Below are 12,283 nucleotides of genomic sequence, written 5' to 3' on the forward strand. Positions count from 1 at the left end.
TGCATTATCTGCTAGAACTAGCGAATATGTAAATGGGCTATAAATGGTGTTGGATTGCGTAGGGGAGCACAAATTAGCTCCCAGCGACGTGAGAAGCTCTGACCCGTTTACATATAAGCTAGTTCTAGCGGACAATGCACTAGCCGACAATACTAGCGCGATATTAGCACAATGTAAACAAGAATTGTCATCGGCTAATTGTGTTTACATTATGCTAATTTCGCGCTAGTATTGTCGGATAGTGCATTGTCTGCTAGAACTAGCGAATATGTAAACGGCCCATAATAAGCATTTACATTGTGCTAATATTGCGCTAGTATTGTCGGATAGTGCATTGTCCGCTAGAACTAGTGAATATGTAAACTGGCCATTATTGGACATTAGCGGACAATGCACTATTCGACAATACTAGCGTGATATTAGCATAATGTAAGCACTATTAGCAGATGACAATTTCTGTTTACATTATGCTAATATCGCGCTAGTATTGTCGAATAGTGCATTGTCCGCTAGAACTAGCTCATATATGGCCCGTTTACATATTCGTTAGTTCTAGCGGACAATATATCCGACAATACAGCGCGGTATTAGCATAATGTAAACAGGAATTGTCATCAGCTAATTGTGTTTACATTATGCTAATTTCGCGCTAGTATTGTCGGATAGTACATTGTCCGCTAAAACTAGCTCATATGTAAACAGCCCAATATACAGGCCTTGGGCCTTTTCATGTGACACTGCCGAGGCTGCACTTGTTTACAACCGCTGAACAGGCCCGCAAGTCCGAGGCTGTCAGTTTCATAGAATAACTGTCAATTGACGATTAAACCAGCTGAGTTTAAACGTCTCGTGAAAAGGCCTATTACAAAAGCAGTTTCGCCTTTTTGAAATGTTGGTGCCTTAGTTTTTTTACCGTGTATGTTGTCAAAATGTTTCGTTAAATTGAAGCACGTCACGACGGTGGGTGGTCACGATTGCGGGACGTAAACAAGAATCACTAGTTTGTGTTGTGTCGGTTGTGATCGAAAGGAACGAATTTTTCGCAAGCTTGACACCCGAAATATTCTCTATCACTCCAGAAAAATAGACTAAACCAGGGGTCTGATGTTTTGGTTGTGTTTTCGTAGTATAGATGCAGTCTCCTTTCTTCTGCTTTTCGTTTATGGAACTGTCAGTGTGGATCGCACCTATCTCTTTTCTTCCCGTGTTTATCCTTATGGCTGTCAGTGCGGAATTTTCTATGTTGACTACGAAACAAACTGTGGTGGAGGTATACAAGTGTCAGTCCCGTGGACTAAACGCCTATCAAACGAAGCGTTGAACATAATTTTGGTGGAAGCGTATGGAAGTCGGGAATTATCTTCATTTCAATTGTTTTTGTGGCATTTGATAGAACGGATAAAGCCCCCCTTCGGTTATTTGGATGCATTCTAATGTATACAATAAATAGGGTACGTAACCAAAATAATTAACCAGAATGAACGATGACTAAAATGTAAATTTTGTCTATTTTGGGATGTGTTATACGTGATAATCATAAATTCCGTGATATAATCCGTCACAGTTTAATAACATGGTGAACTATACTAAACTTGATGAATTTTCGAACTCGACGCGAATTATATATAAGCTGATCAGCTCATGCATACTAATTTACTTATAATAATACTGAAAAGATATCTCTAAGCACGTATGAGGCCATCAATCCAGCTCGAAGGCATTTCTTCTCCCAAATAATTTCAATCACTTGGTAGATTTTTTCGATCGCCGGTCACTCCCAACTTTGAGAAGCTCGATGGGTTTTCGAGCTTCCCAGCTCTCGAAAAATCTTGTTCACTTTGTCTAGCGTTGGTGACTCCAGTGATTGTCCATCGTCCCGATTCTGATTGTGTCTTTTCTGACCGATTGGCCGTTTTTCAATAACTCCCTCTACCCTCATGACTGGCGCTGGTGCACTCTTCTTGCGTATGTCGTTTTGAAGATCCCACGCGTGTCGTTTCTGGCAAAGCTTTCCTCTACCTCCGAAAGTACCTACTCCCGTTGCTTACGCCGTTCGAGTTTTCTCTCAGCTGCACTTAGTTTTTTTCCTTTCTTGTATAAAGTATAGTGTTATACACCGATCAACTCAATTCGAAGAAATTGAGGTGATGTCTGTGTGTGCGCAGTCTCGCCCAATTTTTGGGCATTCATCTTTAACTGATTTGTTTTCTAATAAAAATGACATTGTTTTCTAATAAAAACTGGCCTGATCGGACTATGGGATCGAAAGTAATGACAAAAATAATTTGTCTTACGTCAAAAAAGTCTTGCCCATTTTAAAGCACTCGCCCTCACCTGAATTTTTTTTTGCAACACGTTGCATTCAACGAGAAATTGTATTTCATTTTATTGGATCGATAGGATCTGGCCAAAATTACGTTATATTGTATTCGCTGAGTTGACAGATGAAATCTTAACCCAACAAACGAAAGTTTTTTTACTAGATGGGCTACGAGTTTAGTCCATCGAGCTATAGTTGACTGTATTGGAATAATGCCACTTTACTCAGAATATTGATGAGTTCTACTTCTTCTTCTACTTCTTCTAATTTGTATTACATATCCTCTGTGACATTGTCGTCTCGCAGCTGAGTGTTGATTCCGCACCTCGCAGTTATTAACTGTCATGAGGCTAACACGATGATACTTTTATGACCAGGAAAGTCAAGAAAATGTTCAACCTGAAAATTTCCTAGACCGGACCGGGAATGGAACCCAGCCACCTTCAGCATGGTCTTGCTTTGTAGCCCCGCATTTTACCGCATGGCTTTGGAAGCCCCTTGTTGAATTCTACTATTAACATTGATTTACCATTAATTGCATATTATTCGGCAACTCGGCCGTACGAAAACCATTTTTTGTTAAATATCTTGGCTGTGCATTTGCACAGCACATGTTTCGAAATGGACAAATTGATATGAAATTTGCGAAAAATTGATATGAAAGCCAAGATATTTAACAAAAAAATTGATGTATCACACCACATACAAATTGTTAAATTATCTCTAGTCTGAGTATGTCATTATATGTTTTGAATAATCATGCGATGTTCGTCAAAAATCGGACCGGAGTAGGTTCATGAAGATGAATATTTTATGCTCTGAGGCAGAGTAAACGCGACATGCAATGCGACGCGACGCGATAGTGCAATTTGACAGGTCATTGATAATGATTGTTCTTCTTTTAATCGAGTCGCGTCGCGTCGCATTGCTCGTCGCGTATACTCTGTCAGGAAACGAGTTAGCAGCGAGTTAGCGACCGGGACCGATTTCTGAGGTCGTTGCGGCTTGCGCATGTGTTTTAAATTTTCTTTGAATACTCTTGATAGCTTCCTCCCGATGTATTGCTCAATTGATGGCCGGGTTTTAGTCAGAGTCTATAAGGGGCCCCACACTCGGTCCGACATGTTGTTCAACTTTGACTCCGCCCCCAGGAAATTTGGTTCGGTCTGAGTCAAGTTGGACCGTCTGTGGGCAAGTTGTACCGTATAACAGTCGTACAAATTGCGCACAGACGTTCCGACATTAGCTCCGACAGTATTGCTATCGCCGTATAATTATTATGGCGAATTTAAACGCAATAAAATAAAATGTATGAAATTTGTAACAGCTAATAAAAACATTTCAACATACACCACCCAATAAAGTAGCAACAAGAAGCTCACTTGTTTGCAGTTTGTAGACAACTTTGGCAATGAATTAAAAAGCTTTAAAAGAGCATGTGGTATAAATAGTAAGCATTGAGTTTTTAATAAAAAATGTGTTTATTTATTCTAGTATAAATTTTGGATCCATACGGTTGTCGAACTAGTTTCGAACCAGTATAATGATGACGATGATTGATGATGTAGAAAATAAATGAACGAAATGAAAAATTATAACTTTGTCTATCGTTCTGAAGTGAAAATATGGCAAAATATGCAAAACTAACTTATGTACAAGCGAAAGAGAGCGTGAACAAAGAGAGTCTCTCTTTTGCACATACGACCTATTCTCAAGGCAATCTAGAAATGTGTGTGTTGATTTTCGGATGCAAGCACTGCGATTGTCACCGCTACGTAGGACAGAAAGAGATTGATAATAAAGGGTGTACAGCGGACCATACATGTATGAGTGTTGGTTTCCGTTTAACTTGCAAGAAGGTCGGACTCTGCGAAGAAAAGCAGTCATTCTGTAGGCGGATTTTGAGCGCATCGCACGCACGAAATTAACGTTCTAAAGTAACTTGAAGGATTGAGCAAAATTGGAAGTTCCCAAAATAATAACATGAGTAGAGGGCCCTCCTTAGCCGTGCGGTAAGATGCGCGGTTACAAAGCAAGACCATGCTGAGGGTGGCTGGGTTCGATTCCCGGTGCCGGTCTAGGCAATTTTCGGATTGGAAATTGTCTCGACTACCCTGGGCATAAAAGTATCATCGTGTTAGCCTCATGATATACGAATGCAAAAACGGTAACCTGGCTTAGAAACCTCGCAGTTAATAACTGTGGAAGTGCTTAATGAACACTAAGCTGCGAGGCGGCTCTGTCCCAGTTTGGGGATGTAATGCCAAGAAGAAGAAGAAGGCCTGAATAAGAGAAACGCGGATAGAAACTATGACTCTGCCAACACTGCATTCAATCTTCTTCATCAAAGAACAACACATGAAAAGGATGAAATTGTTTATGTAGATAAAGTCTCACAATACTCTATTTTATGTGTGCACATCACATAACAATAGAATCCAATGAACAATGGAATTTCATTTCATATTCTATAAATGACTTGCATATATTACTGCAAACTAATGTAAAATACATTCAATTTTGTTTACTTAGAAATGGCATAAAATCGAATTTGGCCGTTTTCAGTATTTGAGCAAAATTTTGGCTGCTTGACAGGTCTCCTGCTCGATTGGCTGCTGTTTTTTGACGGTTCGATAGGCGGCACATACCTATCCGCGTTTCTCTTATTCAGGGGCCTCTAAACATGAGCATAATTCAGAATCAGTGTTAGCAGATCCTTTTTGCGCAACTTTACCTATATTACTTTTCAAAATTTGCTTAAGTCTGCAAATATGATACGCACCATATAAATAAAAAAAATCATTTGTATGAAAAAAATCTTACATGAGGGAAGGGGGGTTGAAAAATCCAGAAAAAATGCTTACGTAATAAGTGCACGACCCCTAAGTCGTTTCGAAAATTCAGTATTGATGACTGGTTTGGCCTATTTATGAGCATATGTTATTTCCTAACAAAGGTTAGAGAGAGAGGTGCAAAAACGTATCTAGAATTAAGAAAAATGACTTTTTCATCAGTCTCTCTAAAATAAATATATTATTTATTATCTGTATTTATTAAATTTCAGCTGACGATCATGACATGGACAGTATGAACAACGTAAATGCAGAAACACCAAACATTGTCGCCATGGTATCTGGTTTTCCAGAGCAAGTGGTTGACAATGGCCATACTGCCGGGAATCCTTCTCTGGCACTACACGGACAAAATCTCAGCAGCATTATGTCAGATGGCAACCGCCCGTCATCGCTTCAAGACGTGGTCCCAGTTCAACTGCCAAGAATCGTCACCGTCGTATCTGGTGCGCCGGAACAAACGGTTGATTCTTGTTATACCGCCTCTGATCCTTCTCTAGTATTACGAACACAAAATCTCAGCACAATTATTCCCGACGGCAACCGACCATCACAGCTCCAGACTGTCACTTCCTTTAAAATGCCAAAAATCGTCGCCGTCGTATCTAGTGCGCCGGAGCAAACACTCAATCGTAGCGTAACCGCTGTTCCGTCTTCTCTGGGACCTAATAATAATACTGCTATGTACAACGACAACCGACTATCTATTTCATCGAACTCTGGTTCTGGTCATACATCCGTTGATCCATTCATGGTGCTACGCCAATCAAATCTCGTCGCCTTTTTGCCGGACAGTAACCAAGCATCTACGTCATCACTCCCGTATATCAACCCATTGGAAACTTTACTTAACAGTAAAGTGGAGCAAGATGAGACCGTTATTGTCGAAGAAATACAAGATTGCGATTCGGCTGTTGTAATGAAGCAAGGATCAATAATGGAAGAATTGATTGAAGGCATTTCCGATGAAGAGAACATATCACCAAACACATCAGTGAAAAGATCGGTAGCAGAGGAAGATGTAAAACTCACCAAAAGCGAAAAACGTCACGCATCGACAGAGATGAAATTTCGTACTTTCAGTGTGAATTGGACGAAAATCGGTGACAATATTATTGGGCAGTTGAATCGTTTGCAAGAGTTTCGAGACCAAAATCCCGACAAAAGTATTCCTCGCGGTGTTCAGTTCCCCAAATCTGATATGACCACTTTGACGAATAATATCGTCGATCAAATGCGTTGCATTGATACCGAAATATCAGCGTGTACGATGGAATCAGTTGCACGGCAAGTTCACTCGAAATACTCGGGTCTAAATTTCATAGACGATGATGGATGCATTAATCATAATAGTCATGTTGCATTGAAGCATAAACTTATCAACCGAAATTCTTACTTGAACCGTTTCAAGGATCCGGATGCGAAGCTTTCAGTCGCCGAGGTTCGTAGGAATAAAATGTGAAAGCCGGCACACTCAAAGAGTATTGGACGGCGGTTTCTAAAGACTGTTCCAAGGACATCGTAGGGAAACTTGTCAGAAACGATCCGAAAGTATTGAACGATGAGTTTCTCTCAGTCTCTCAGTCATACGTGCGATTTCGGTTGGATGAACCAAAGAACCTTAAGGATATTGTTACTGGTCTTCCCATTCTTCGCCGACGACAACTTATAAGCTACCATTTCGAGAAAGCAACAGGCGTGCCTATGGACACATTCGAGAAGCTATTTGTGGGTAAACGAACGAAAATTGTTGACTTTTGAAAAGTCGACCAAAAATCGGACTGGATAATACACCTTCGGACTACGACATCATTGCGTCATTGTGCTCTTTGCTCGGGGAAAATGTCAACGAACTCATCATTCAGAAAGAAGTAAGTCTCTTGCATAATGTGTTACTACCAACCACTATAGTATTTTTGTATTTTTAGCTTGGAACAAAGGCATCAGAAATAACAACAGAATGTGTCGGGCCGGTGCTTGTTTGTGTCGGTATGTAACGGATCATGTTACTTGTGGTTATGACGAATATTAGCTGCCATAAATATAATCATAAATGGAATATGAATAAAATTAATGCTTTAATGCCCATTTTCAGCAATACACACATGTTTAAATAGTATGTAGCATGGAAAAAGTTTTAACAAATGTAATTGACCTTCCCTTTGTTTTTAAAATTTTAAGTCAACATATCTAAACAAAATCTTTGCTATTAACTTTTTACAATTTGAAAACAAAAATTATAAAAGTATTGCAATTTAGACTGGGCTTTTGTTGGTCAGAAATTAGGTAAATGTTATGGCAAAATGTATATATATTTAATTTTTTTTTATAATTTGTGACATTTACTGATGGCCGTGTGGTTCGCGACGTCAATCGTCTAGACGCATGAGCTATGGAGTGTGGGTTCGAATCCCGCCCCGGTAAGGAGAAAACTTTTCGTGATCGAAAAATTCTCCACCGGTCCACTGGGTGATATGTGTGTCCAGTCCGTTGTCTAGGTGTTGAGTGTTCAGTCTGTATGACCTCCGGTCGAAGACGGTGTTGTCTTTTTTGTTCCCAAAACTTACTCAAGAATCCATAAGCCTCCTTTGCCTCTGGTGTTACTTAATGTGAAGAAACTCAACCCGCTGTTGATTAACGCTTTTGTCTTTTTCTTTCAAGATCTTGGCAATAATGGCCACGTATTCTACGTATTTGCGGAACAAGTTTGCCTCACCGAGGGATCGAACGACGTCATCACCGCGGTTGGTGAGTTGTTGGCGGTGCATTACATTTATAATTTGATGTATATGAAATGCACCTCCAAGTTTTTGGAGTTGGTGCAATCCTACTTCTTCAAAATTATTCCGATAACAGGATCTAAGTCCAAGGCAACTAGAAAAAGCAAACAACAGCGTCTGGTTCAGAGCGTCATTGAAGCGATTTCGAACCATGTGCCGGCCGCATCATAGATGGTTAGTTAAGCTTCTCATACGTTAGACGTAAAATGAATTCTAACATTTTCCGAACTTGAGAGATTACTATTAGTTACAGCAGAGATTATTATTTAACACGTTTCATTATAATACACGCCAATTAGTAAAACAACCACAACTGTTTTTTAAAATATAAACGATAGCAAAACCGATACATATAATAGTTTTAGTTTTTAATTATTATCCAATATATCCGAAACCCAATGTAGTTCACAACATTATTCGCTCAGACATAGTAAAATATCCATTGATCTAAGAATTTCAAATACAAAAAAAAAGATTTGTAAAAAGCGGATCGAACATTAATGCATGTATGTATCAACAATTTGACCTGCTTCTACGAGTATCCAAAAGATTTGAAAAATATGTATTTGAATCTCGATTAACTGTCCCCACTTGCAAAAACATGTTTGTGTGAATAAACTAGGAATATGAAACTGGAACGAATCTGCAATAAAGGCAATGTTTGTTAGTATTTGTTATTGATACGATTCACGAGCAAATATATTTAAAAATGCTTTCTAACGAATAAAGGACGAATTCTATTTTTAGGCTGCATAGTGCAACATAACATAGAAGTCTTGAATTATTTCTTTTTTCGATTGTACTTCGACTTAAATTTGTATATCAGCCGCTCACTGATTATCGTGGAGAGCTTCACATGAGGTACAATTTGATTGCTGAATATAATTTGGCATTGTGAATACTGGTATGGTAAGTATGGTTAAATCATTTGCAGTAGAAAGTTGCAGCAATGGTCATTTAAAATTACATCAACGATGACTTTAATTTGGGAAGTGATTTTAAGTTGCATAACATCTTTTTAAGTCATCGAACGTAAATTCTGATTTAGAATTTCAATGTCATGTAATTTTAAGAAGTGACGTAAAATTATGTCCAACGGATCGCTCCTTTTATGTGCATCCAACATCACTTAGATTTACATGATTTTTTCGAAGTGTGCAGACCTCGGGATCGGTTTGCGATTTGGGCGTAACTTAATTTTGTCGTGACCCGACCTGTACCCAGTACCCACGCTTCTATGACCTCCGCTCCGACGAATAGAGGGCGGTGCCACTCGCTTGCTCATCGTTAGAGTGAGTACTGCTGCAAATGGACTGGCATCATCGTTGTTGCCACTCGACCGGACTCTGTCGCAGGCCTTTTCCGTTGACACTCCGACTAGCAGAGAAAGATTCTCGCCTTCGGTAGTCCGAGCGTGTCTGCCTTCTTGGCTGCTGCTGAGCGATCCTTTCGCTTTTGCATCCTTAGATCAGTTTATCCATTGCATTTTCTTTTTACAGAAATTTATTTTTATTTAATTTATTTTTGGTTTGACAATATTTTTACATTAAAGTGCTCAGCCTTTGTAGAACATCATTACATTATTACCGTACACGCCGCCGGGTTTGCTTGGTTTGGGTTTGGGATGACGGTGATGGTATCCTCTATAGCTTCAATTATTTCGTGCTGAAAACATATATCGATCGATGCTTCGTCGCAAAACGATGACCACTCATCCCACGGGGCCAGACTGATCGAGCCTCACAAGTCGAAAGACGGGAATGTGGACGTTCACTTCAGGCTGGAGGTGTGTCTTGGCGATGTTTGCGATGTCGATGTCTCGTTGGTTGAGGAAATCGGTTTTTGTTCTGAATAGAACAAGCGTTCCAAAAGAATCTTGATGGAACCTTCAGGGGCATATTTATTCAGAAAGCTCATAACTACAAAGGTGGCAGCATCAATTTGCTTTTCCTTTATTTGGCAGCTTCGCAGCCGGCGGAAGAGGTTCAGGGTGAGCCACTCGATCGGGCTCTGTCGCAGGCTTTTTCCGTTGACGCTCCGACTAGCAGAGAAAGATTCTCGCCTTCGGTAGTCGGAGTGTGTTTGCCACCTTGGCTGCTGCTGAGCGATCCTTCCGCTTCTGCATCCTTCGATCAATTCACCCATTAAATTTTTCTGCAGATTTTTTTTTTCCATTCAATTTATTTTTGGTTTGACAATTTGTTCACATTTAAGGGCTCAGTCTTTGTGGATCATCTTTATATGTGTATTGCTCTCTCGTACGTGAAGGCTATATGTCCGCTCCAAAAACGAACATTTTATAGGAAGCCCTCGGTGGTTTTCCTCGGACCCGGACAGTTTCAGTCAACTCAGATCTGGCTTCACGATGCTTGACGCACCCCCACACGACGTACTCGGTATCCTGATAGCTTTCGCATACACAGAGATTGTTTTCCGAAAATCCTCTCGGAAACGAATGGGCATTTAGCAAGTAGTGATTAGATAATAGTCCACACATGGTTCGAATGAAATCACGTCCCACGTTGAACCCTTCGAACCATGGTTTCTTCGATACCTGAGGGAGAATAGAATGCAGCCATCTACCCATATCTCCATTATTCCATTTCCGCTGCCAACTAACCAAAGTCTTTGAGCTTTTGCAAAAAAAAAAATCATCAAAGGCAGAGGCTTGCGTTTTAGTTTGAATGAACTTGTTTTAATTTAATATTCTAATTTACTTGTCGGTTCCAATATGCTCTGGTATTTTAATTTGAAAACTGGTGTGCAGGCTGCGTGCCCTGTACCGCTCTAACGACCCCTCAAAGCGGTCATTCAGCGGTTTGATCTCAACCAGACAATGGTCCTTAGTATTTCGCACTCTCGTAAGAAGAATCATTCGGAGGTCAGTTTTGTTTCTGCTGTCGTCTCGTACGGACGAGTGCAGATGTGCTTGATTGCGGTCGAGATTTATTTTTCAACAGCAGAGAAAGTTGTTTGACTATAGTCGAGTGCGCGCATTGTTGTTCGGTCGTACGACGGTGGTGCTATTGTGACGATTTGTGCGTTCAATAGGAATGGGAGATACTATGGATGAAAACGTTGTGAATACTGTTCGATTTCAATTCCCAACGGCTAGTCCGCGTCCGACATGGACGGAGATTGGCAATTTTCTAAATCAGTTGGATACCAATTTGACGGACATGGAAGCGGCCTACAGAACGGCACAAGAACGTTCGGTTTTCATTAAATTTGTTTCTCTGGAAGCAATGAAGCAGTCGCTCAAGAAGAATATGGAGCCAAAAAAATTTCATTACTCTAGCGGAAAATCGGTAGAGGTACGGATGTCAATCGCAGGTAGCAATATGAAATACATTCGTATTTTTGACTTGCCGTCAGAGACAAGTATTTATAAAAGCTTATCGATGGCACTCGGGCAATATGGGAACGTGGAATGTTTGACAAGAGAAAAATTTAGTGCGGAATCTGGATTGGGGCATATATACACTGGTGTGCGTGATGTATATATCGACCTGAATGAAGAAATACCACCATCGCTTAATTTCGGTGGCCGTAAAGGACGAATATATTACGACGGTCTTCAGGATGTGTGTTTCCTTTGTCGAGCTGCGGGTCATCGGACGGATTATTGCCCAGAACGACCCTCCGGAAATCGTAGGAAAGAGAAGCCCAAAGACCAATCCCAGCCGAGTACATATGCTGGGGTTGTATGTGGTATTACTGTGGCTGATAAAGACTCAGAATGCGCGGATAAAATCATTGAAGATCTGGTGGAAGAAAACTTTGTGGAACAAATGAATGAAGCAGTTACTGAACACTTGGACCAGATCAGAAGAGAAGATCTTGAGAACGAAGGCACACTGGAAGAAAAAACGAGTGAAGTGGAGGATAAAACAAAGCGGATGCCATCTGCCGGTTACTTGACTGTCTCGAAAAATTATGAAGATGTGAGAGATGACGACTTTCAAGTGATGAGGAACCCACAGGCGAACCAACGAAGAGCCCAGTTTGCGTCTTCCGGCGGCAGTTCAAGTTCCCGTCCTAAGAAGAAAATTCGTCGTAAATTGAATTTTTGATTTATAATTGAATATTAGACTATAATATTTCTAGAGATCTGCGGCTCCGTGAAGTTTTTAATTAAACAATTTAATTAAACAATATTTATAAATAAATTGAAAAAAAAAATCATTCGGAGGTACTTGCTCTGGACTCTTTGGAATTTATTCACGCCTCGAGACACCCAAATAGTGAAACTTGCAACCAGATAGACCATGGATGGGTGCCATTTCTCAGATGTTATCGATGTACGAACATGCAGAGGTCCGAACATTGAC

General features: G+C 40.3%; 2 protein-coding genes and 1 long non-coding RNA gene across 3 annotated transcripts in view; 2 read left to right on the forward strand and 1 right to left on the reverse strand.

The window, feature by feature from the left end:
* The window catches only part of LOC134208247 (uncharacterized), a 157,354-nt gene that overhangs the window by 127,601 nt on the left and 17,470 nt on the right, over nt 1-12,283 (reverse strand). The window lies entirely within an intron of this gene.
* The window catches only part of LOC134208246 (uncharacterized), a 525,640-nt gene that overhangs the window by 127,572 nt on the left and 385,785 nt on the right, over nt 1-12,283 (forward strand). The gene's annotated exons all lie outside the window — the stretch shown is intronic.
* Nucleotides 1,316-8,220, forward strand: LOC134208242 (uncharacterized). Its single transcript, XM_062684278.1, is given in 6 exon segments — nt 1,316-1,451; nt 5,385-6,623; nt 6,626-6,928; nt 6,931-7,043; nt 7,101-7,161; nt 7,834-8,220. Coding segments are annotated over 5 exon segments (1,992 nt in total). The 5' UTR covers nt 1,316-1,451; nt 5,385-5,398; the 3' UTR covers nt 8,124-8,220.

Source organism: Armigeres subalbatus, chromosome 1 (genome assembly GCF_024139115.2).
Source record: "Armigeres subalbatus isolate Guangzhou_Male chromosome 1, GZ_Asu_2, whole genome shotgun sequence".
In the NCBI taxonomy this organism is placed as follows: Eukaryota; Metazoa; Arthropoda; class Insecta; order Diptera; family Culicidae; genus Armigeres; species Armigeres subalbatus.